Source organism: Natator depressus, chromosome 6 (assembly GCF_965152275.1).
Source record: "Natator depressus isolate rNatDep1 chromosome 6, rNatDep2.hap1, whole genome shotgun sequence".
Classification (NCBI taxonomy): domain Eukaryota; kingdom Metazoa; phylum Chordata; order Testudines; family Cheloniidae; genus Natator; species Natator depressus.
In genome coordinates this window covers 2,890,187-2,914,826 of record NC_134239.1, presented here as the reverse complement: position 1 = coordinate 2,914,826, position 24,640 = coordinate 2,890,187, and the positions used below count along the sequence as shown (strand labels likewise).

Here is a 24,640-nt window from a genome sequence, read left to right as displayed (position 1 = left end):
ATAATCAAAGTGAGATGACTTAACTTTCCATTGAAACTAAATGAAATCCTTCTCTTTTTCCATGTTGAAATACTGGACTTGGCCTCTCTGTCGCGAAGTGAACATGGTAATCAGCAGCCTTTTTACAAGAAAGGGAAACATTTTGACTTTCTGATCACAACCGAAAGAAAACCGGCTTTTGAATTAACTGAAATTTCAGCTTTTCCCAATTCGAAGCAATTTTCCTTCGGACTCAACACAAAGTGCAGGTCAGGGTTTTGGGGTTGATTTTTTTTTTTTTTTTTAAAGATTCACAATGTTTTGAATTTGATGGAAAAATCAATCACTTTAGCTAGAGCAGACATTTCCTTGCCCCCCTCCCCGCAAAATCAGTTTAGATGAAGACACCAAGGCCAAAAGAGACAGCCCCTGCCCCTAAAAGCTCACAGTCCAAATAGACAAAGCCAGGATCATTCCCCCATTTTACACATGGGGAAACTGAGGCCCAAACCAATTCAGTGACTCCCCAGAAGTCACATGGGGAGTCTGTGAGAAAGCCAGGGATAGAACCCAGGCATCCTGACTCCCAGTCCCCACTAGACCCTGCTTCCCTCCCAGAGCTGGGGATAGAACCCAGGCGTCCTTGCTCCCAGCCCCCACTGCTCTAACCCACCAGACCCCACTCTCCTCCCAGAGCTGCGGGGAGAACCCAGGAGTCCTGGCTCCCAGACCCCACTCCCCTCCCAGAGCTGGGGAGAGAACCCAGGCGTCCCGGCTCCCAGCCCCCACTCCCCTGACTCTAACCTACTTGACCCCGCTCCCCTCCACCTAGGGAGAGAACAAAAGTTGGGCAAGAAGTAGCTTTTGTGTTGAGCAGGAAACACCAAGATTTCAAAAACATTTCAGTTCCCAAACCATTCTTTTTTGGGGAAATGTCTTGAAAAATGACGTGTGTGTGTGTGTGTGTGGGGGGGGGGAATCACTTTGCGTCAATCAAAATGTTATGTTCCAATTTCAACCTTTACCAAAAATTATGTCCTATAAACACTTATGTATAGTTCTACTAAATAGACAATTCTTTATATAATTTTTTAAAAGCCAGACTATGAAATATTGCATATGAAATATTAATTGTATACGTATACATATATCATTGTATTTAAGTATTCTATGTAGCACACACTGGTCTCAATTTAGTTTTCACTTCAATTTATATTCTATGAATATTCGGCTCGGGAGAACTAGCTTTGTCATTTATAATTTGGACTGATCGTGAGGTTTATTTGTCAGCTTTTTGATATTTTTATCAACTTAAAACTTTCAGAGTTGCAGGAAGTTCTGGGAGAGTCCGCTAGTTCTTTAATGATCGTCTCATCAAAGCCAAACGCTTCTTTGATTATCTGTCCATTTCGATGATTACGAATGGAAATATTTTTCCGTGGCGGACGGTGACATTGACATTGACGGATACAAACGAGCAGATACAAATCCAATCCTTCCAGGCCTAAACAGTGTCGGGTTGAGAATTATGATAAATGTAAAATTAAAAAAAAATCAAAATGAACCATCACGTTGAAGCAAAAAAACCAAAATGCCCTGATCTGATTCTCCCCCGGCCCTCCCAATCCCTCCGCCCCGAAATGTCATCAGAATGTTTCCATGGCATTTTTTCCCTACGCAAACATGGTCCCTCTTTGGAAACTTTCCCACCGCCTCTAGCCAGGACCCAGGAGTCCTGGCTCCCACGCCGGTACCTTCAACTCAAGCGCGTCTTCGCCTCTTATCACTCGCCCATTGATTATGGATCATGGGGCAACATGGAAATCGGTCTCCTGTGAGGACCAATGTCTGCAGCATTGTTTCAGAGGATCCAGGGCCTACCACCAAGGATGGCTAATCTGCGGCTGGAGTCCAAGATGCCACCGGGACCCCATCCATTCTTGATTGAAAACTTGCCAGTGATGGACACTCCACCATGGCCCTTGGGAAATTGTTCCCATGGTGAATTCCCATCCCTGTTACAAATTTGCACCTTATTTCCCGTCTGAACTGGTCTAGCTTCAACTTCCAGCCATTGGGTCATGTTACACTTTTCTCTGCTGGACTGAAGAGCCCACGGTCACATCTGTTCCCCACGGAGGTACTTGTAGACCATGATCTAGTCACCCCGCAGCCTTGTCTTTGTTCCTCTAAACAGCTTGAGCTCCGGGAGTCTCTCTCTCTAAGGCAGGTTGTCCAGTCCTTTAACCGTTCTTCTCTGACCCCTCGCCAATCGATCCACGTCCTTCTTGAACCGTGGGCACCGGAACCAGACACAGGACTCCACCAGCGGTCGCACAAGGGCCAAATCCAGGGGGGAAATAAACCTCTCTGCTCCTACTCGCCATTCCCCTGTTTGCGCATCCCAGGATCACACTAGCTGGATCTTTAGATCCTTTTCAGAGTCCCTGCTTGGCACGATACAGTGTGGCCTGGCGCTCGGCTCCTTCTTGCTTTGGAGCATGAAATAGCTGGGGTTGATGGGTTTGAGAGTTTTTTTTTCTATGTGTAAGGTGGTGCCTATAAAACCACTGGATGGCTCATGGGGGCAGGGAATGGGGCACGGGGCTTTTCCCTCTAAGGGGCGCCGGCTCTGATCCGACCCCAGGGCAGAGGACTGGCTGGCTCAGGGCAAGGGGCAGATTATCAGGGGGGTAGAGTTCCCCGCTGAATCATAGAGCCCGGGGCAGAAATAGGGATACACACTCTCTGCAAACCGGGCGCTGAACGTATAGAGGTGGGACATGCCCCGGGCATCATAGAAGGAAACCTGGCCCCCTTCGTAGTCCAGGTACACCCCAATCCTGTGGGGCAGGGCCTGGGGGCGGAGCACCACTGGGGGCGTGTCCTTGGCCATGAGCTCAGCCCCGCCCCGGAGCCGAATGACCCAGAATCCCTTGCTGGGGGAGGCATGGATATTCCCTTTGCGGCTGATGGAGGCATGGACCACGCCCAGCGTCCACGCCGGCTTCTCCCCGACCTCCACCTCCCAGTAGCGCCTCCCGGAGGTGAACGCCCCCGCGCCCAGCACGGCCACGCAGAAATCGAAGCGGGCGGGTGTGTCGGGGAGAGGCCGGCGGACGTGGCCGTCCCGGACCCGGGTGCAGTCCTCCGAGAGAACCAGGCAGGGATGAGCCGTGGCGGGATCCAGCGTCACCCGGGGGAGATCTGGGGAGGGAAAAGGAGCAGAGGTGTAGGGGGGCAGGGTTGGTTTAACATGGGACCCCCTATTGAGCCCCCCCGCCCCTCCCCTCTCCCTGCAGCACAGCGCCCCCTAGCGCCGCACTGGGGCATTGGGCCAGCCCTGACTGCCAGCGGAGAGCGCCCCCTGCTGATCCCCATCTCTTACCTATGTTGAGGATGGATTTCATGTCCTTCCAGGCAGTATACTGGATCGGCCCTTTGAATTGCCCCAGAGTCTGTGATTGGGACCCCGTATTCGGCCCACAAGGGGTAGCCGGTTGCTGCTTCGCCCTATATGAGAGGGAAGAACCGTGTCCCCCCCCCATAGCGTGTGTTAGTGACTGAGCAATGGGGATGAGGTGTGGGGGAATTAGGGAACGAAGCTGCTACTGCAGTGGCAGACTTACCAGTCCAGGAAGGATTTTATGTCCTGCGAGGGGACGGACACGGAGAGAGAGAAACAAGGAATTAGTAGAGTTCTGTCTCTTTAAGACACTGTGGGGCGCTGGGAGTGGCTGGCTCAGTGGGGTGGGGAACAGGACATGGGGCTTTTCCCCTCTCGGGGGCGCCGACTCCCATCCGGTCCCACAGTGGGGGACTGGTTGGATCAGCGGGATGGGGAACGGGAGACGGGGCCTTTCCCCTCTAGTGGGCGCCGACTCCCATCCGGCCCCACGGTGGGGGACTGGCTGGATCAGTGGGGTGGTGAACAGGACATGGGGCCTTTCCCCTCTAGGGGGCGCCGACTCCCATCTGGCCCCAAGGCAGGGGGCTGGCTGGATCAGCGGGATGGGGAATGGGAGACGGGGCCTTTCCCCACTAGGGGGCGCTGGACTCACTGTCAGGAACTCCGCGGTGTTCTGCTGGGGCAGGTGGGCCTGGGCCTCGGTGAGCATCTCCTGGGCTGCCTGGCATTTCCCCGCCAGCTCCTGCAGGTTCGTCTGCATCGCCCGCAGCTGGGCGCTGCCCGCCCGCTGCAGCCTCTCCTGCCACTCCCCCTCCCGGGCGGCCAGCCAGCCCCGCAGCGTCCCGAACTCCGTGGAGATGTGATCTTCCAGGCTGAGCACCGTCACCTGGAAAACAGCAGCTCGATCACGGCCTAGGTATCCTCGAGCATCTCGTGAGCTAGTACTGCAGGTCCTGGACATCGTCGATAGCTAATACTCCCTGGGACCCAGCATCCCTTGAGCTAATACTCCCAGGTACCTGCCAGTATCCTTCTGTAGCCAGTACTCGCTGAGATGCAGCATCCGTCCAGCTAATACTCCCTGATACCCAACATTTCCTGAGCTAATACCCCAGACACCCTTCCACAGCAAATACTCCCTGGTACCCGCATTGCTCCAGCTACTCGAGTACCCAGCAACTTTCTAGAGCTAATGCTCCCAGGATACTCCCAGGTACCTACCCCCCTGTGCATGGCGAATATCCCCAGGTACCCAATATCTCCATGGAGCTAATACTCCCAGGTACCTACCCCCCTGTGCATAGCAAATACCCCAAGGTACCCAATATCTCCATATAGCTAATACTCCCAGGTACCTACCCCTGTGCATGGCGAATACCCCCAGGTACCCAGTATTTCCATGGAGCTAATGCTCCCAGGATACTCCCAGGTACCTACCCCCCTGTGCATGGCGAATACCCCCAGGTACCCAATATCTCCATATAGCTAATACTCCCAGGTACCTACCCCCCTGTGCATAGCGAATACCCCGAGGTACCCAATATCTCCATATAGCTAATAGTCCCAGGTACCTACCCCTGTGCATGGCGAATACCCCCAGGTACCCAATATTTCCATGGAGCTAATACTCCCAGGTACCTACCCCCCTGTGCATGGGGAATACCCCCAGGTACCCAATATCTCCATATAGCTAATACTCCCAGGTACCTACCCCCCTGTGCATAGCGAATACCCCGAGGTACCCAATATCTCCATATAGCTAATAGTCCCAGGTACCTACCCCTGTGCATGGCGAATACCCCCAGGTACCCAATATTTCCATGGAGCTAATGCTCCCAGGATACTCCCAGGTGCCTACCCCCCTGTGCATGGCAAATATCCCCAGGTACCCAATATCTCCATGGAGCTAATACTCCCAGGTACCTACCCCCCTGTGCATGGCGAATACCCCCAGGTACCCAATATCTCCATATAGCTAATACTCCCAGGTAGCTACCCTCTGTGCATAGCGAATACCCCCAGGTACCCAATATCTCCATATAGCTAATACTCCCAGGTACCTACCCCCCTGTGCATGGGGAATACCCCCAGGTACCCAATATCTCCATATAGCTAATACTCCCAGGTAGCTACCCTCTGTGCATAGTGAATACCCCCAGGTACCCAGTATTTCCATGGAGCTAATACTCCCAGGTACCTACCCCTGTGCATAGCGAATACCCCCAGGTACCCAATATTTCCATGGAGCTAATACTCCCAGGTAACCAGGAAGTAACTTCACTATACACCAAGTACCTCACATTCTCTCCCAGCTATGGTAAGACTCAAGGTACCCCACCCCCAGCCCTACCCTTACCCCTCACAGGTGACTCAGCCGTGCTGTCCCCCAGAGGGCTGCCTGCCTCCTCCCCAGAGTCTCTCGGGTAGCGGGGTGGGGGTGGGAGGTGGGGTCGGGGATCCCGCCCTTCCTCGATCCACCCAGCCCCGGGTACCTGGTGGTTCTGAATCCTCTCTTCCTCCTCCGTCTTCAGCGTCCGGACCCGAGCGAGGCTGGACTCCAGCTGGGCAATGGCTGAGGGCAGCTCTTCCTGCGGGGCAGCAAACAGGCTGGAGGCGAGGGTGGGACGGGGGGCGGGGGTCACAGGCCAGCGTCCCCAGCTTTACCCCACCAGACCCCACTCTCCAACCAGAGCGGCCCACAGAACCCAGGAGTCCTGGATCCCAGCACCCTCTGCTCTAACCCACTAGATCCCACTCCCCCGGGGCTCCAAGAGCAGGGGAAAGAACCCAGGAGTCCTGACTCCCAGCACCCTCTGCTCTAACCCACTAGACCCCACTCCCCTCCCCGAGCTGGGGAGAGAACCCAGGAGTCCTGGGGCTTCCCGGTCTCACCTGATGCTGCCCAGTGGCCTGGTGGATGGGGAGGAACGGGAGGTTTTCGGATGTGGCTGGTTCCCTGGCGGCGAATTCCCCACCCTCCACCCCCCAGGGTTCGCTGTGCTCCGGGCACCTGCCCCCTGGGCACGCCCCCTCCTCTGCCCCACCAGGGCTCAGGCCCCTGGCCTGGTCGATCAGCTTCCTCAGCAGCCTGCAGGGGGCATATCTCCTGTCGGGGCAGGGCTCCCGGCATTCAGGGCAGGCAGGGGGGACGCCCAGGGTGCCCCACGTTGTCTCGATGCAGCCCTGGCAGTAGACGTGGCCGCAGGGCAGGGTGACGGGATCCTGCAGCCAGTCCAGGCACACGGGGCAGGAGAACTCCTTGGAGAGAGACGCCAATTGGGGGGCAGAAGAGGCCATGGGGTAGGGGGCAGATCCTGGCTCCCAGCCCCCTTGCTCTAACCAGTAGACCCCACTGCCCGCCCTGGGCCGGGGGAGATCCCAGGAGTTGCCGTGCCTGTGCGCGCTGCAGGCCGGCCCAGGGAAAGGTGCGGCCCAGGCTCCCTTTGCTCTCCCCACAGGGAGTTTCTCACTCACAGGGTGTGTGCCCCAGATCTCTGCTCAACACACCCAGCCAGAGAGAGATGCTCAGAGATAGACACGGAGCCCGGCCAAGAAAACACCCGCCCCACCCCCACCGGCTAACAGCCAGAATCACACACACACACACACACACACAAACAGCCAGAATCACACACACACACACCCCAGCTAACAGCCAGAATCACACACACACACACACACTGGCTAACAGCCAGAATCTCACATACACACACCCCCACAGGCTAACAACCAGAATCACACACACACACACACACCCACTCCCACTGGCTATCAGCCAGAATCACACACACACATACACACCTCCCCACAGGCTAACAGCCAGAATCACACACACACACACACACACCGGCTAACAGCGAGAATCACACACACCCCCACACCCACCGGCTAACAGCCAGAATCACACACACACACACCCCCTGGCTAACAGCCAGAATCACACAGACACACACACAGGCTAACAGCCAGAATCACACACACACACACACCCCCCCCCCCGGCTAACAGCCAGAATCACATACACACACACACACACATAAACACACACACAGAGGTTCACAGCCAGAATCGTGCACACGCACCCTCACCCCACACCCATACGCAGGCTAACAGCCAGAATCTCTCTCTCCCACGCACACGGGTTGACAGCCAGAATCACACCCACCCACACACAGGCTAACAGCCAGAATCTCTCTCTCTCTCACACACACACATGCAGAGCCAGCCACAAACACACATGCACAAACATGCTTGTGAAGGGTCTCTCTGTCACACAAACAGCCGGATTTACACACACACACACACACACATCCAGAGGCAGGTGGTGAGCGGGAGCCGGAGGCACCCCCGCAGCCCAGCAGGGGGCAGCCCGGCACTCGCTGGCTCCCAGCCCCGGCAGGGCAGGGCGGGTCTGGTGGGGATAAGATGTGTTTACCCACCGCAAACTCTAGGGGTAGGGTTGCCAGGTGGCTGGTTTTCGACTGGAACGTCTGGTCGAAAAGGGACCCTGGCGGCTCCGGTCAGCACTGCTGACCGGGCCGTTAAAAGGCCGGTCGGCGGCGCAGCCGGGCTAAGGCAGGCTCCCCGAGTGCTCTGGCTCCATGCGGCTCCTGGAAGCAGTGGCATGTCCCCCCTCCAGCTCCTATGCATAGGGGCAGCCAGGGGGGTCCTCATGCTGCCCCTGCCCAAGCGCCGGCTCCGCAGCTCCCATTGGCCATGTAAGAGCCAGAGGCGGGACATGCCGTTGCTTCCGGGAGCTGCTTGAGGTAAGCGCTGCCTGGAGCCTGCTCCCTGACTCCCTCCCATGCCCCAACCCCCTGCCCCAGCCCTGATCCCCCTCCCGCCCTCCAAACCTAACCCGGAGCACCCTGCTGCACCGCAAACCCCTCATCCCCAGCTCCATCCCAGAGCCCACACGCCCAGCCGGAGCCGTCACACCTGCCTGCGCCCCAACCACCTGCCCCAGGCCGGAGCCCCCTCCCACACGCTGAACCCCTCATCCCCAGCCCGGCGCCCCCTCCTGCACCCCAAACCCCTCATCCCCAGCCCCACCGCAGAGCCCTCACCCTCTCCTGCACCCCAACCCCCGCACGGCCCCAGCCCAGATCCCTCTCCCGCCCTCCGAACCCAGCCCGGAGCACCCTCCTGCACCCCAAAACCCCTCATCCCCCGCCCCAGAGACCGTACCCCCAGCCAGAGCCTGCACCCCAACCCCCTGCCTCAGCCCGGATCCCCCTCCCATAACTCCTCATTTCTGGCCCCGCCCCGGAGCCTGCACCCCCAGCTGGAGCCCAAGCCCCTGCCCCAGCCGGGTGAAAATAAATGAAGTGGGGAGAGCAAAGGATGTGTGTGTGTGGGGGGGAGGGGAATGGAGTGAATGAGGGCGGGGCCTCGGAGAAGGGGCGGGGCAGGGGACGGGGCAAAGGTATTCAGTTTTATGGGAGTAGAAAGTTGGCAACCTTATCTAGGGGTGACAATTCACTGCACCTTGGGGCTTCAATCGGATTGTCACTCCCCTCCCCCGCCCGCCCCGCAGCTGGGGACAGAACCCAGGAGTCCTGGCTCCCAGCCCCCCCTGCTCTAACCCACCAGACCCCACTCCCCTCCCAGAGCTGGGATAGAAACCAGGAGTCCTGACTCCCAGACCCCCCTGCTCTAACCACTAGACCCCACTCTCCTCCCAGAGCTGGGGAGAGAACCCAGGAGTCCTGGCTCCCAGCCCCCCCTGCTCTAACCCACCAGACCCCACTCCCCTCCCAGAGCTGGGGAGAGAACCCAGGAGTCCTGGCTCCCAGCTCCCCCTGCTCTAACCCACCAGACCCCACTCCCCTCCCAGAGCTGGGGAGAGAACCCAGGAGTCCTGGCTCCCAGCTCCCCCTGCTCTAACCCACCAGCCCCCACTTCCCTCCCAGAGCTGGGGAGAGAACCCAGGAGTCCTGGCTCCCAGCTCCCCCTGCTCTAACCACTAGACCCCACTCCCCTCCCAGAGCTGGGGAGAGAACCCAGGAGTCCTGGCTCCCAGCCCCCCCCGCTCTAACCACTAGACCCCACTCTCCTCCCAGAGCTGTTCCCACAGTCACTGGCCCTTTAATTTTTTTCATCCATAAAACGCTGGTTGGCCCTTTAAATCCCCCCCTTCCATTGTTGCGCTCTGATTGGACAGGTTTAATGAGGAAGTAATCGCTGATTGGTTGAATTCCTGAAGTAGGCGAGCCGTGGAAAGGATCAATTTTTTCTTTCTGACTGGCTGGTTTGTCCATATAGCCGTCTCTTGATTGGCCAATCGTTGAGAGAGAGCGGGATTTAGGGAAGAACACAGCTCCACCTGCCTCAGCCTGAGCTTCCCATTTTCTGATTGGCTGGAAACTGCACGCATCCTCCCTGTGATTGGTCAAACTCTGCTAGAAGGCGGGACTTTGAGGAACATAACGCCGTTGCCATGCGCAGGGATTGGCCTCGCGTCCTTCGCTCTCTGATTGGCTGCATTCTCACTGAGCTAACCTCTGATTTGCCGAATCTTTGTAGGGGCGGGAATTGCTTGCGGAAAGCGCCTCTCTCGGGCGAGGTCGCGCCCCCTCCCAGTCTGATTGGCTGATAGTCACGGGACCCGCCTCCGATTGGCCCATCCACCAGAAGGGGGCGGGACTTGGTCCCGCCAAACACCTGCGCGCTTCTGAGGGCCCCGCCCCGGCCTCCAGTGTGATTGGGCGGGAGCGGCGACATCCGGGCACTCGGGGACGGAGCAGGGAGCGGCGGACCCGAGAGGGAACCAGCCCGGGGCTGGCAGGGTCCCGGGCGCGAGCCGGTGAGAGGGACCGCGAGGCCCCGCCCCTCCGGGGACTCTCCGCTGCCCCGCTCCGCCCCTTGCGGAGACCCCGCCCCCTGGGGGGGCCGTTGGCTCCTCCCCATATGGGAGAGAGGCGCCGCCCGAGCCCCGCCCCCGGCAGGGACCCCCCCGCCCCATAAGGGAAAGAGGCCCCGCCCTCTCCCCGCCCGGCCCCGCCCCTGCCCCCGAGGCCCCGCCCCTCCCTACCCGGCCCCGCCCCCTGTCCCCAAAGCCCCGCCCCCTCCTGGTTCTGCCTCTTCCGCTGCCCCGCCTCGGCCGGTTGAGGCCCCCCCTCCCCTGCGCCCCCCATTTCCTGCCCCTTCCAGCACCCCCCCTCGTGCTGTCCCCTGCCCTGCCCCCCCCCCCCCCGGTCCCCGGACTCCTGGGTTCTCTCCCCTGGAGCTACGGGGTGACTCATCCCCGCCTCCCCTGCTCCTCCTGGGCCCCCACGTCCCCGGACTCCTGGGTTCTCTCCCCTGGAGCTACGGGGTGACTCGTCCCTGCCGCCCCTGCTCCTGCTGGGCCCCCCCCCGTCCCCGGACTCCTGGGTTCTCTCCCTGATTCCCCCCCCCCACCGCCCTCCCTCGGCAGGGGAGCGGGCGCCATGGCGGAGCCGCGGAAGGAGGAAGAGGAGGAGGCCGAGGAGCGGGGCAAGCGGGAGCCGGCCCACCGGGCCACCGTCGCGGCCAAGAACCTGGCCATCCTCAAGGCCCGCTCCCTGGACGTCACTTTCGAGGTGGGGGACGAGTACGAGGTCATCGAGACCATCGGCACCGGGGCCTACGGGGTGGTCAGCTCTGCCCGCCGCAGATCCACAGGTCAGCTTGGACGCCTGGGTCCCATCCCCACTCCTGGGAGGGGCGTGGGGTCTAGTGGGTGGTGGGGGCTGGGAGCCAGGACTCCTGGGTTCTATCCTAAGTTCTGGGAAGGGAGTTAGGTCTGGGGGGTCAGCGCGGGGGGCAAGGAGCCAGGACTCCTGGGGTCCATAGGGGAGGGCTGCGCAGGGGATGGTGTCTCTGCTCTGACTGTCCCTGTGATGTTTGCCTCCAGGCCAGCAGGTGGCGATCAAGAAGATCCCCAACGCCTTCGATGTGGTGATGAATGCCAAGCGCACCCTCCGCGAGCTCAAGATCCTCAAACACTTCAAGCACGACAACATCATCGCCATCAAAGACATCCTGAAACCCGCTGTGCCCTATGACGACTTCAAATCCGTGTGAGCGCCCGCCCGGACGCCTGGGTCCTATCCCCAGCCCTGGGAGGGGAGTGGGGTCTAGTGGTTAGAACGGGGCGGGGGGGCTGGGAGGCAGGACTCCTGGGTTCTGACTCTGGCTTTGGAAGGAGAGTGGGGTCTAGTGGTTAGAAGTAGGTGGGGTTGGTAGCCAGAAGTATGGGGAATACGCAGGAAGAACTCGAAATGCTGGAAAATAAATATAACTATGACCTAGTTGGCATTACAGAGACCTGGTGGGATAATACGCACGACTGGAACATTGGTATAGACGGGTACAGCTTACTCAGGAAGGACAGGCAGGGAAAAACGGGAGGAGGTGTTGCCTTGTATATTAAAAATGCCTACACTTGGACTGAGGCTGAGATGGAAATAGGAGACAAACTTGTTGAAAGTCTCTGGGTAAGGATAAAAGGGGTAAAACCAAGGCTGATGTCATGGTTGGGGTCTACTACAGACCACCTAACCAGGAAGAAGAGACAGATGAGGCTTCTTTTAAACAGCTAACAAAATCATCCAAAGTCCAGGACTTGGTGGTGACGGGGGACTTCAACCACCCAGACATCTGTGGGGAAAATAACACCGTAGGGCACAGATTATCCAACAAGTTCTTAGACTGTATTGGAGACCATTTTTTATTTCAGACGGTGGAGAAAGCTACTGGGGGGAGGCTGTTCTAGATTTGATTTTGACAAATAGGGAGGCGCTGGTTGAGAATTTGAAAGTGGAAGGCAGCTTGGGTGAAAGTGATCCCAACTTTGAAATGATAAAGTTCATGATTCTAAGGAAGGGTAGGCGGGAGAACAGCACAATAAGACATTGGATTTCAAGAAGGCAGACGTTAGCAAACTCAGGGAGTTGGTAGGTAATATCCCATGGGAAGCAAGTCTAAGGGGAAAAACAATTGAAGACAGTCGGCAGTTTTTCAAGGAGACTTTATTAAGGGCACAAGAACAAACTATCCCGCTGCGTCGGAAAGACGGGAAGTCTGGCAAGAGACCCCCCCCCCCCCCCCCGGCTTAACCAGGAGATCTTCGAGTGATCTAAACATAAAAAAAAGAGTTCTACAAAAAGTGGAAACTCGGTCAAATTACAAAGGATGAATATAAACAAATAGCACAAGCATGTAGAGACAAAATTAGAAAGGCCAAGGCACAAAATGAGATCAAACTAGCTAGGGACATAAAGGAAACAACAAAACATTCTACAAATACATTAGAAGCAAGAGGAAGACCAAGGACAGGGTAGGCCCGTTACTCAATGAGGGGGGAAAAATAATAACAGAAAATGTGGAAATGGCAGAGGTGCTTAATGACCTCTTTGTTTCGGTTTTCACCATGAAGGTTGGTGTCGATTGGACGTCTAACGTAGTGAATGCCTGTGAAAATGAGGTAGGACAGAGGCTAAAATAGGAAAAGAGGAAGTTAAAAATTACTTATACAAGTTAGATGTCTTCAAATCACCAGGGCCTGATGAAATGCATCCTAGACTACTCAAGGAGCTGACTGAGGAGATATCTGAGCCATTAGCGATTATCTTTGAGAAGTCATGGAAGAGGGGAGAGATTCCAGAAGACTGGAAAAGGGCAAATATAGTGACTATCTATAAAACCCGGGGAATTACAAACCAGTCATCTTAACTTGTGTACCCAGAAAGATAATGGAACAAATAATTAAGCAATCAGTTTGCAAACATCTAGAAAATAATAAGGTGATAGGTAACAGTGAGCAAGGATTTGTCAGGAACAAATAATGTCAAACCAACCTGATAGCTTTCTTTGACAGGGTAACAAGCCTTGTGGATGGGGGGAAAGCAGTAGACGTGGTATATCTTGACTTTAGTAAAGCTTTTGATACTGTCTCCCATGACCTTCTCATAAACAAACTAGGGAAATGCAACCTAGATGGAGTTACTGTAAGGTGGGTGCAAAACTGGCTGGAAAACAGTTCCCAGAGAGTAGTTATCAGTGGTTCACAGTCATGTTGGAAGGGAATAACGAGTGGGGTCCCACAGGGATCGGTTCTGAGTCTGGTTCTGTTCAATATCTTCCTCAGTGATTTAGATCATGGCATAGAGAGTACACGTATAAAGTTTGCAGATGATACCAACCTGGGAGGGGTTGCAAGTGCTTTGGAGGATAGGATTAAAATCCAAAATGCTCTGGACAAACTGGAGAAATGGTCTGAAGTAAATAGGATGAAATTCAGTGTACTCCACTTAGGAAGGAACAATCAGTTGCGCACACACACAGAATGGGAAATGACTGCCTAGGAAGGAGGACTGTGGACAGGGATCTGGGGGTCATAGTGGATCACAAGCTAAATATGAGTCAACAGTGTAACGCTGTTGCAGAAAAAGCAAACATCCTTCTGGGATGTATTAGCAGGAGTGTTGTAAGCAAGACATGAGAAGTAATTCTTCTGTTCTGCTCAGCACTGATTAGGCATCAACTGGAGTATTGGGTCTGGTTCTGGGCGTCACATTTCAGGAAAGATGTGGACAAATTGGAGAAAGTCCAGAGAAGAGCAACAGAAATGATTCAAGGTCTAGAAACCATGAGCTGTGAGGGAAGAATGAAAGAACTGGGTTTGTTTAGTCTGGAGAAGAGAAGACTGAGAGGGGACGTGAGAACAGTTTTCAAGTGTGTAAAAGGTTGTTACAAGGAGGAGGAAGAAAAGGTGATTTCCTTAACCTTTGAGGCTAGGACAAGAAGCAATGGGCTTAAATTGAAGCTTGGGTGGTTTAGGTTGGACATGAGGAAGAACTTCCTACCTGTCAGGGTGGTTAAGCCCTGGAATAACTTGCCTAGGGAGGTTGTGGAATCTCCATCATTGGGTATTTTTAAGAGCAGGTTGGACAGACACCTGTCAGGGATGGTCTAGATAATAGTCAGTCCTGCCATTAGTGCAGGGGACTGGACTAGATGACCTCCTGAGGTCCCTTCGAGTCCTATGATTCTGTGACTCCTGGGTTCTATCCCCAGCTATGGGAAGAGAGTGGGGTCTAGTGGGTAGAGCTAGGTGGGGTTGGTAGCCAGGACACCAACCTGGGGGGAAGGATAGCTCAGGGGTTTGAGCATTGGCCAGCTAAACCCAGGGTTGTGAATTCAATCCTTGAGGGAGCCATTTAGGGATCTGGGGCAAAAATTGGGGATTGAGCAGGGGGTTGGATTAGATGCTTTGAGCAGGGGGTTGGATTAGATGACCTCCTGAGGTCCCTTCCAACCCTGATATTCTATGATTCTATACCCCCCAGCTCTGGGAGGGGAGTCGGGGGGCTGGGAGGTAGACTCCTGGGTTCTCTCCCTGGTTCTGGGAAGGAACTGGGGTCTAGTGGGTTAGAGCCAGGAGGCCTCGGAGCCCGGACCTCTGGGTTCTATAGGGAGGGGAGTTTAGCGAGTTAGCAGGGGTGGGGGCTGGGAGTCAGGACTCCTGGGTCCTCTCCCCGCTGACCTCCCCATGCTCCGGCAGGTACGTGGTGCTAGACCTGATGGAGAGCGACCTTCACCAGATCATCCACTCCTCCCAGCCCCTCACGCTGGAACACGTCCGATACTTCCTCTACCAGCTGCTCCGAGGCCTCAAATACATCCACTCGGCCAACGTCATCCACCGCGACCTCAAGCCCAGCAACCTGCTCATCAACGAGAACTGCGAGCTGAAGATCGGTGATTTCGGCATGGCCCGGGGGCTGTGCACCAAGCCGGACGAGTACAAATACTTCATGACGGAATACGTGGCCACGCGGTGGTACCGGGCCCCGGAACTCATGCTCTCCCTCCACGAATACACGCAGGCCATCGACATGTGGTCCGTCGGCTGCATCTTCGCTGAGATGCTGGGCCGCAAGCAGCTCTTCCCCGGGAAGAATTACATCCACCAGCTGCAGCTGATCATGACGGTTCTGGGCACGCCGTCCGCCAAGGTGATCCACGCCATCGGGGCCGACCGGGTGCGCGCCTACATCCAGAGCCTGCCCTCCCGCCAGCCGGTGCCCTGGGAGAACCTCTACCAGCAGGCCGACCGCTCGGCCCTGGCGCTGCTGGCCAAGATGCTGCACTTCGACCCCCGGGAGCGGATCGCCGTGGCTGAGGCCCTCAAGCACCCCTTCGTGGCCAAGTACCACGACCCGGACGACGAGCCCGACTGCGTGCCCGCCTTTGATTTCGACTTCGACAAGCAGGTCCTCACCAAGGAGCGCATCAAGGAGGCCATCGTGGCCGAGATCCGCGACTTCCACGCGCGCCGCGAAGGGATCCGCCGGCAGATAAGTTTCAAGCCCGCCCTCCGGCCGGCCGCCACCCCCGCCCCCGCCGCCCCCTTGCGCTGCCAGGACGTGGACATGCCCAGTGCCGGATCCACCGGGGGAGACTACGCCATGGAGTCGCCAGCCCCTGGGGAAGTCCCGTACCCGCCGGAGACTATTGACCTGACCTCACCCGGGGCTCCCCCGCAGCCCGAGGGGCCGGCCGAGGTAAAGGCTGAGCCGGAGGCAGCGCCGCCGAAGAGGGAGGGGGCCATCTCGGATGACACCAAGGCGGCGCTCAAGGCCGCCCTGCTGAAGTCGGCTCTGCGCAATAAGAACAAAGGTGAAAGGCCGTGATGCCTGGGTTCTCTCCTTCTCTGTGGGTGGGGAGTGGGGTCTAGTGGTTAGAGCGGGGAGGGCTGGGAGCCAGGAGTCCTGGGTTCTCTTCTCTCTGGGTGGGGAGTGGGGTCTAGTGGTTAGAGCGGGAAGGGCTGGGAGCCAGGACTCCTGGGTTCTATTTCTGATTTTCATAGAATCGGAGATGTGTAGGACTGGAAGTGACCTCGAGAGGTCATCTAGTCCAGTCCCCTGCACTCATGGCAGGGCTAAGTATTATCTAGACCATCCCTGTCAGGTGTTTGTCCAACCTGCTCTTAAAAATCTCCAATGATGGAGACTCCACAACCTCCCTAGGCAATTTATTCCAGGGCTTCACCACCCTGACAGGTAGGAAGTTTTTCCTGATGTCCAGCCTAAACCGCCCTTGCTGCAATTAAGCCCATTGCGTCTTGTCCTATCCTCAGAGGTTAACGAGAACAATTTTTCATCCTTCTCCTTGTAACAACCTTGAAAACTGTTCTCATGCCCCCTCTCAGTCTTTTCTCCTGTAGACTCCAGTTTTTCCCTCACAGCTCATGTTTTCCAGACCTTGAATCATTTCTGTTGCTCTTCTCCGGACTTTCTCCAATTTGTCCACATCCTTCCTGAAATGTGGCGCCCAGAACTGCACACAGTACTCCAGCTGATTCCAGTTCCGCGTGGAGTAGAGCGGAAGAATTACTGCTCGTGTCTTGCTGACAACACTCCTGCTGATACAGCCCAGAAGGATGTTTGCTTTTTTTTCGCAACAGCGTGACACTGTTGACTCATACTTAGCTTGCGATGTGCTGTGACCCGCAGATCCCTGTCCGCAGTCCTCCTTCCCAGGCCGTCATTTCCCATTCTGTGTGTGTGCAACTGATTGTTCCTTCCTAAGTGGAGTCCTTTGCATTTGTCCTTATTGAATTCCATCCTATTGGCTTCAGACCATTTCTCCAGTTTGTCCAGAGCATTTTGAATTTTAATCCTATCCTCCAAAGCGCTTGCAACCTCCCAGTTGGGTATCGTCCGCAAACTTTATACGTGTACTCGCTATGCCATTATCTAAATCATTGAGGAAGATATTGAACAGAACTGGGCCCAGAACTGATCCCTGCGGGACCCCACTTGTTATGTCCTTCCAGCTTGACCGTGAACCACTGATAACTACTCTCTGGGAACCGTTTTCCATCCAGTTTTGTACCCACCTTACAGTAGCTCCATGTAGGCTGTGTTTCCCTAGTTTGTTTAGGAGGAGGTTGTGCGAGACATTGTTTAGTGTTCTCTTGCTGGTTTCTTCCTGTCTCTGCCTTGCCTTGGATAGGAGGGGGCTGTGGGGCGGGAGGGAGGGGCACTGGCAGAGCTTGGGGGGGGGGCAGGGCTGGGCTAGCAGGGGTTGGGAGTGAGCTGACTCCTCTCTGCTTTGTTCCCAGACACCCAGTGCTCTGTGCCGGAGCCCCAGGACGTGCGGAAGCCGGTGACGGCCCAGGAGCGGCAGCGGGAGCGGGAGGAGAAGCGGAAGCGGCGCCAGGAGCGGGCCAAGGAGCGGGAGAAGAAGCAGAAGGAGAAGGAGCGGAAGGAGCTGCGACGCGGGGACGTGCTGCGCGGGCTAGTGCTGAGCGAGAACGACCGCAGCCTCCTGGAGCGATGGACCAAGATGATTGACCGGAACCACCAGAAACCGGCTCACAACGGGCCCACGGACCACGGCCCAGCCGCGCCTGCCGGCCACGTTCCACCGGGAGCCACTGGCCACCTCCCAGCTGCACCTACTGGCCACCTCCCAGCCACGCCTGCTGGTCACGTTCCACCGGGAGCCGCCGGCCACCTTCCAGCTGCACCTGCCGGCCACCTTCCAACCACCCCTGCTGGCCATGTTCCACTGGGAGCCGCTGGCCACCTCCCAGCCACCCCTGCTGGCCACCTTCAACCGGGAGCTGCTGGCCACCTCCCAGCCACCCCTGCTGGCCACCTTCAACCGGGAGCCGCTGGCCACCTCCCAGCCACCCCTGCTGGCCACGTTCCACCGGGAGCCGCTGGCCACCTTCCAGCTGCACCTGCCGGCCACCTTCCAACCACCCCTGCTGGCCATGTTCCACTGGGAGCCGCTGGCCACCTCCCAGCCACCCCTGCTGGCCACCTTCGACCGGGAGCTGCTGGCCACCTCCCAGCCACCCCTGCTGGCCACCTTCAACCGGGAGCTGCTAGCCACCTTCCAGCCACCCCTGCTGGCCACCTTCAACCGGGAGCCGCTGGCCACCTTCCAGCCACCCCTGCTGGCCACGTTCTGCCAGGAGCTGCTGGCCACCTCCCATCCACTCCTGCTGGCCACATTCCATCGGGAGCCACTGGCCACCTCCCAGCCACCCCTGCTGGTCACGTTCCACCGGGTGCCGTTGGCCACCTCCCAGCCACGCCAGCCGGTCACGTCCCGGCCACATCAGATTTCTTGAGCTTCCCTGAGAAGGCACCAGCCGGTGGCGGCTCCAAACTCACCGTACTGCCGATAGTTGCGGATCCAGCCCACGCCTCGGCCCCCAACGTTGTCCAGTACTTCCCGGCCCCGCCCGGCCCCTTCCCTCCGGTTCTGGTGGCCCCCTCAGCTTGCCACAAAGCTCTGGCTAAACCCGAGTGCCTCCTGAGTGTCAAATACGCCCCGGGTCAGATCTTCCAGGCCCCCTTTGGCCTGGCGGGGATCAGTGCATGGCCCGGTGTCCAGTGCCCAGAGAACTGGTCCGTGGCCGGGAGGCCAGCACCTGGGGAAGCCCCGACGACTCCTAGCGGGCCACAGCCGCAAGAGGGGCCGTCAGTCCGCGCCGTAGGCAGCCTTGTGACACCAGGCAGGGAGGGCGTGGGGTTGGATCCGGCCGTCTTCCTGCAGGAGATGGGGAAGAGGGCTCCGGCTCCGGCAGTGGGAGGAGTCAAAGGGCCCGGCCAGCACCCGATCGCTATGGCCGCGTCGCCGGAAACCGCCCCCCCGGAGTCGCCTGACATCACCATGGTCACGCAGCAGCTTTCCAAGTCGCAGGTAACGGGGCCTTTCCCCTCTAGGGGGCGCCAGCGCTGATCCGGTGAGGTGGGCCCGGATGGGGCGTCTCCCTCTGTGCCGGGGAGCAGCTGGTCGGGCAGGATCATGCCCCGGGTGGGGACGGGCGAGATGGGCCCTGGGGGGGTGCCACGCTCACTGTGTCTCGCTGCCATCGCAGGTGGAGGATCTCCTGCCGCCCATCTTCTCGGTGACCCCCAAGGGCAGCGGGGCAGGCTACGGTGTGGGCTTTGATCTGGAGGAGTTCCTGAATCAGTCCTTCGACATGGTGGGGGAGAACAGGGACAGGTGAGAGCGCCGCACAGCAGGCACAGCTCCCCACTGTGCTAACCACTAGATCCCACTGCCTTCCCAGAGCCGGGGAGAGAACCCAGGAGTCCTGGCTCCTAGCCCTTCCCCTGCGCTGATCCATTAGGTCCACTCATGGGGGTTCTTCTGGTGCCTCATGCTTTCTATAGGTCAGGCTCTCCGGTTAGACTACATCTCCCATGATGCACTGTGGTTTTCCCCTTTGGCCGACCTGCCCCAGTGCATCCTGGGAATAGTGGCTGGGTTATCTCATTCTGCCTTCTGAGATGGGCTCCCTCCTTGGACTACATCTCCCACAGTGCACCATGATTCCCCTCTCCGAGGAGGGAGGCGGTGCACCATGGGAGTCCCTGGCTGTTGTGCATCATGGGAGATGTAGTCTAGCTGGGGAGTCCTGCTCATGGCAAGAAGATACGCTCTCCCATGATGTGTTACCCGCACACTCTAGGGCACCCACCCTTTCCCAGTTCTTAGGGCTCTGGGCCACCCATACCCAGTTCCTAGGGGGGGGAGGGCCACCCATACCCAGTTCCTAAGGCTCAGGGCCACCCATATCCAGTTCCTAGGGGGCCAGGGCATACTCTTCTGCGGGTTTGCGGGGTCTTTTACCAGTGAAGGAGCCTCACACAGTAATACCCTTATCCTCCATGTATTAACAGCTACCAGACCAGAATACATTACACCCGCCAAGCACACAATGCTCACCACTCCCCATAAGGCAGACGGACTTTTCCCGGTGGCCAGCCAGGATCAGGTCATCCGGGGACTCCACCTTCTGCCCGCTGGGTGTTGAGGTCCGGCAGCTCTGATCTGGGGCTGTATCCTGGCGTATCCAAGAGCTTCCTTTTGGAGCCCAGTTTATATAGTGAAACTTGAGTCTTGCTTAGCTGTACTGTAACCAGCCGTTTTACGAAGGTACGGCAAAGCAGTGTTTTTCACCAGCCCGTTCCAAAACAATTCTTTTACCCAGTTATACCCACTGCCAAGGTTCCCTCGAATTTTAGACGTCCATGTGCGGAATGAGTTTTGTTAGGTGCACCAATATGGAGGTGAGGCCGGACGGGGCTGAGGGGTTTGGAGAGGGAGGGGGCTCAGGGCTGGGGCAGAGGGTTGGGGTGCAGAGGGGTGTGGGTTCTGGGCTCGGGGATGAGCAGTTTGGGGTGCAGGAGGGGGCTCAGGGCTTGGCCAGAGGGTTGGGGTATGTGGGGGGGGTGAGGGCTCTAGCCGGGGGGTACAGGCTCTGGGGTGGGGCCAGGGATGAGGGGTGCGGGAGGGGTCTCAGGGCTGGGGCAGAGGGTTGGGATGAGGGGTTTGGGGTGCGGGAGAGGGCTCAGGGCTGGGGCAGAGGGTTGGCGTGTGGGGCGGGGCTCGGGATGAGTTTGGGGTGTGGGAGCGGTTCAGGCAGAGGGTTGGGGTGCAGGTGTGAGGGCTGTGGGGTCGGGCCAGGGATGAGGGGGTTGGGGTGCGGGAGGGGGCTCAGGGCTAGGGCAGAGGGCTAGGGTGCGGGGGGGTGAGGGCTCTGGCTGGGGCTCTGGGGTGGGGCCGGGGATGCAGGGTTTGGGGTGCAGGAGGGGGCTCAGGGCTAGAGCAGAGTGTTGGTGATCGGGGGGTAAGAGATCTCCCTGGGGGGGAGGGCTGTGGGGTGGGGCCAGGGATGAGGGGTTCGGGGTGCGGAGGGGTCTGAGATCTGGGGCAGAGGGTTGGGGTGAGGGCTCCGGCAGGAGGTGCGGGCTCTGGGGTGGGGCTGGGGATGAGGGGTTTGGGGTGCAGGCTGCCCCGGGGCTGCGGCGGAGAGAGAGGACTCCCCCAGCCCTCTCTCCCCGCCACAGCCCTGCACGCCCCCTGCCTCTCTCCTCTCCAGTCCCGGCCCCTGTGGCTGCGCGGCTTAGGGGGAACTGAGCCCACCACCTGAGCTGGTTTACACCTTGCCAAACGAGTTCTGTAACTGACCGAACCAATCAAAGAACCAGACCGAGACCCGGCTCGGACCTTACAGATGCTCAGCCAGAAGGGAGATCCTGCGGCATCATGGGAGATGTAGTCAGGCTAAGGCCCCGGAGCGACAATTTCCATGAGGCTCTGCAGCAACGTTGGGTCACGGGTTCGAGTCCTTCCCGGGGTCCCCCTGGGAGAGCGCTCGGGGTTCTTACCCGGCCTGGCCCGACGTCCGTCTGTCTGATCTCTCTCTTTGTCTTCTTCCTCCCCACCAGCCAGGGCGATTCGGCCCCTCTCTCGGCCTCCCTGCTGGCTGACTGGCTCGAGGTCCATCGGATGAACCCCGCCGATATGGAGTCCCTCCAGCAGGAGCTGCAGCTGGGCTCTCCCATGATCCTCTCCGACATTCCCGACCTCCAGGACGCCTGAGGCTGAGATCTCAGCTCCCTTGTGCCTCCCCTCCCCATGGGGGGGTGAGGGTGGGGCCAGGACCAACTCCCCTCTTCCCTTCCCCCTGGGGTCAGGACCGGCTGTGCATCAGGGTCTCGATGGGGCAAGCAAGTAGACACTTTTCCCTCCCGATCGCCTGGGTCCCGTCGCTGGTTTTGCCTGCTGTCCCGTCAGGTCTCATGTACAGTTAGGCGGAGTCAGGAGGGCTCCCCGCATGGCTGGGAGAGCTTGACCCTACTCTAGCAGGCACTGTGCTGCGGGGCAGGGGCTCACTAGGGGGTGCTGGCCCCTGGGAATCAGTGCTGGCCCCGACGTCCCAGAGCGCCGCCGGGGGGTGCTGCATTGCAGTGTGGGTGTGTGTTGATTTCCTTCCTGACCCCTCTGAGTTGCCCTGGAGCATGAGCGTGGCTCACCTGTCCCTGACTGTTACTAAGCTGAGCTGCCTGGGGACTCCCCGCCCTGGGTGGAATGGGCCAGCGCTCCTGAGGCCTCGGTTTGATCCCCGCCCATGCCACAGTGTCGAGGACTTAGCCCGGCCTTGATCCCATGGGATGTGAATCATCATCCTGCTGCGTCAGTCCCCTGTCATTTCCCTTCTCCTCACTCCTACCTCTGTCTCCCTCCTCTAACTCTGATTTCTCATCCCCTCCCATAATACCCGCCTTGCTCGCCCGCTGATTTAGGCATAGGATCCAGATCCTTACAGCTATTTAAACACCTGACTCCGACCAGGACCTAGGTCTTTAGGAGCACAAATTTTGCCAGAAGTCAGTAGGGTTTAGGATCCTAATGGCCTGGATCGCTGTGGGATTCAGGAGCCTAAATCCTGTTAGCCGTTTGGATGGTATCTCTTCTTGCGTAAATCTAATTCACACTCCCTTCAGTAAACACGGAGAACAATTGACCACTGTCCTCATTGTAACCGCTCTAAACATCTTTGAAGACTGTTCTCCGGTCCCCCCTCTGTCTTCTTTTCTCTAGACTAACCATGCCGGTTTTTTAACCTTTCCCTGTAGGTCAGGTTTCTAAACCTTCGATCACTTTTGTTTCTTTCCTCTGGACTCTGTCTGATTTCTCCACATCTTTCGTAACGTGGCATCTGGAATTGGACACGCTACTCCAGCTGAAATACACCCCGTTAATACACCCCGTTAATACACCCCGGATGACATTAGCCTTTATCGCCACTTCCATTTAGAGGTGAGTGACATTTTCAACTACAAACCCCCGCAAATTCGGTGTACCCGAAACCTTTCACAGAGTTGTCCTTGGTTTTGCTGAATTGTTTTGGTTGAAAAACCAGCCAAAAAACTCCAAGGAAAATAAAAAAAATTGACACCTTAGGGCTGAAACGTTTTTCATTTTTTCAATTCCAAATTTAATATAATGAAAAAAAAAATGAAAACCAGAAAACAGTAGAAACCTTTTGTTTTGGCACTTTCAGAAGTGTCGTGTTTTCTCTTGGAAGCGGCTGGTCATACAGAAATTTGCCTGTAACTTAAGTTTTAAAATAGGGAAAATGTAAAAAATAGCTCAAAATATTTAGTTTGACTGGAAACAGATCTTTTTTCCTTTTTGATTTGCCAGACGTTTTTAAAAATTGCCTTTCCTCTTTGACCCCAAATTCTTCTTCTTATTATTCTTTTGCAAAGAACTGAAAACTCCATTATTTGTCCAACTTAATTCCACCAGTTTACTCTGGTCCCCACTCTGCATTGAATCTAATCTCCAGTCCCCTCTTTACTTTTCGAATACAATCCCCATTCTCATTGTTTAAACCTGTCTAATCTAATCCCCACTCAGTGTCTCGTGTAATATTTATTCTCTTTTTTATCTACCTAATTTATCCCCCACTTTGGGTCTAATACAGTCTCGGCACCTTTTTACCTGCCTAATCTAATCTCATTATCAAATCTAACCCCTAAAAGATGCTCAGAACTTTTTTTATCAAAACAACTGGTTTTCATGTTAAAAAAAGCCATTTTGACAACACCGGAACCTCCCCCGCAAATGGTATCATGTCAATTCCATTTTGTTTATTTTATTTGAAACTGTCACACGTTTCAATATTTCGTTTGCAAACCACTTTTCGTTTTGCTGATTTATTTTATACCAAAAACCAAAGAAATTCCTAAATGTTTTCAATGAACCAAAGTGAAACATTTTAACCCCAAATTAACTGTTTTGTTTGCAAAAAATCTTGCAATTTTGGGGTGAAAAAAAATCTCAACGTTTTCCAGGGAACGGAAAATCCGTTTTCCGATCCACTCTCCTAATCGCCAGCGCGCATCTAATCTAATTCCCGATCTGTGTCTAATCTAATCCCCAATCTCTTTCATTTTCCTGTTTTATCCAGTCCCACTACCTGCTGTCATCTAATCCCCAGTCTTCTCAAATTCCCTCAGGGGCTCAGAGGTGGAGCAGAGAATCAAATCCAGGCACCCGGAAGCAGGTGCTTTACCCGATCCGCACACACGTAGGTGCCCTGGAGCACCCACGGAAAAAATTTAGTGGGTGCTTAGCACCCACCGGCAGCCAGCTCCCCAACGCCTCCCGTGGCCCGGCCGATCAAGTCCTGCCCCTCCCTCCCAGCGCCTCCCGCCCGCTTCGATCAGCTGTTCTGCGGCATGCAGGAGGTGCGGGAGGGGGGAGGGGAGGAGCAGGGACGGGGCGTGCTCGGGGGAGGGGCGGGGTGGGGGTTTGGGGGAAGGGGTGTAGTGGGGGTTGAACACCCCCCAGGGAAAGGAGGAAGCTGGTGCCTGTGCTCACACCCCCCCGTATTGCCCAGTTGCCGCCTCCCCGGAGAGCCCCAGTTTCTCCGGAGGAGGGTTAGTTTTGACTGGTCCGTTGTGT

At 56.9% G+C, this 24,640-nt stretch overlaps 2 protein-coding genes across 2 annotated transcripts; one reads left to right on the top strand and one right to left on the bottom strand.

Moving 5' to 3' along the window:
- Positions 1 to 1,019: 1,019 nt before the first annotated feature.
- LOC141988873 (E3 ubiquitin-protein ligase TRIM69-like) lies at positions 1,020 to 6,685 on the bottom strand. The gene is made up of 6 exons (XM_074954913.1): positions 6,281 to 6,685; positions 5,881 to 5,976; positions 4,041 to 4,274; positions 3,609 to 3,631; positions 3,368 to 3,492; positions 1,020 to 3,186 (listed from the first exon to the last, which is right to left on the bottom strand). The coding sequence occupies exons 1-6, from the start codon at positions 6,683 to 6,685 to the stop codon at positions 2,645 to 2,647; spliced, it is 1,425 nt and encodes a 474-aa protein (XP_074811014.1). The 3' UTR covers positions 1,020 to 2,644.
- Positions 6,686 to 10,026: 3,341 nt separating this feature from the next.
- MAPK7 (mitogen-activated protein kinase 7) lies at positions 10,027 to 24,387 on the top strand. Its single transcript, XM_074954224.1, has 7 exons — positions 10,027 to 10,193; positions 10,806 to 11,032; positions 11,265 to 11,430; positions 14,916 to 16,033; positions 17,481 to 19,075; positions 19,254 to 19,381; positions 21,613 to 24,387. Exons 2-7 carry the CDS (start codon positions 10,819 to 10,821, stop codon positions 21,764 to 21,766), a joined length of 3,375 nt encoding a protein of 1,124 aa, XP_074810325.1. The 5' UTR covers positions 10,027 to 10,193; positions 10,806 to 10,818; the 3' UTR covers positions 21,767 to 24,387.
- The last annotated feature ends 253 nt before the right edge of the window (positions 24,388 to 24,640 follow it).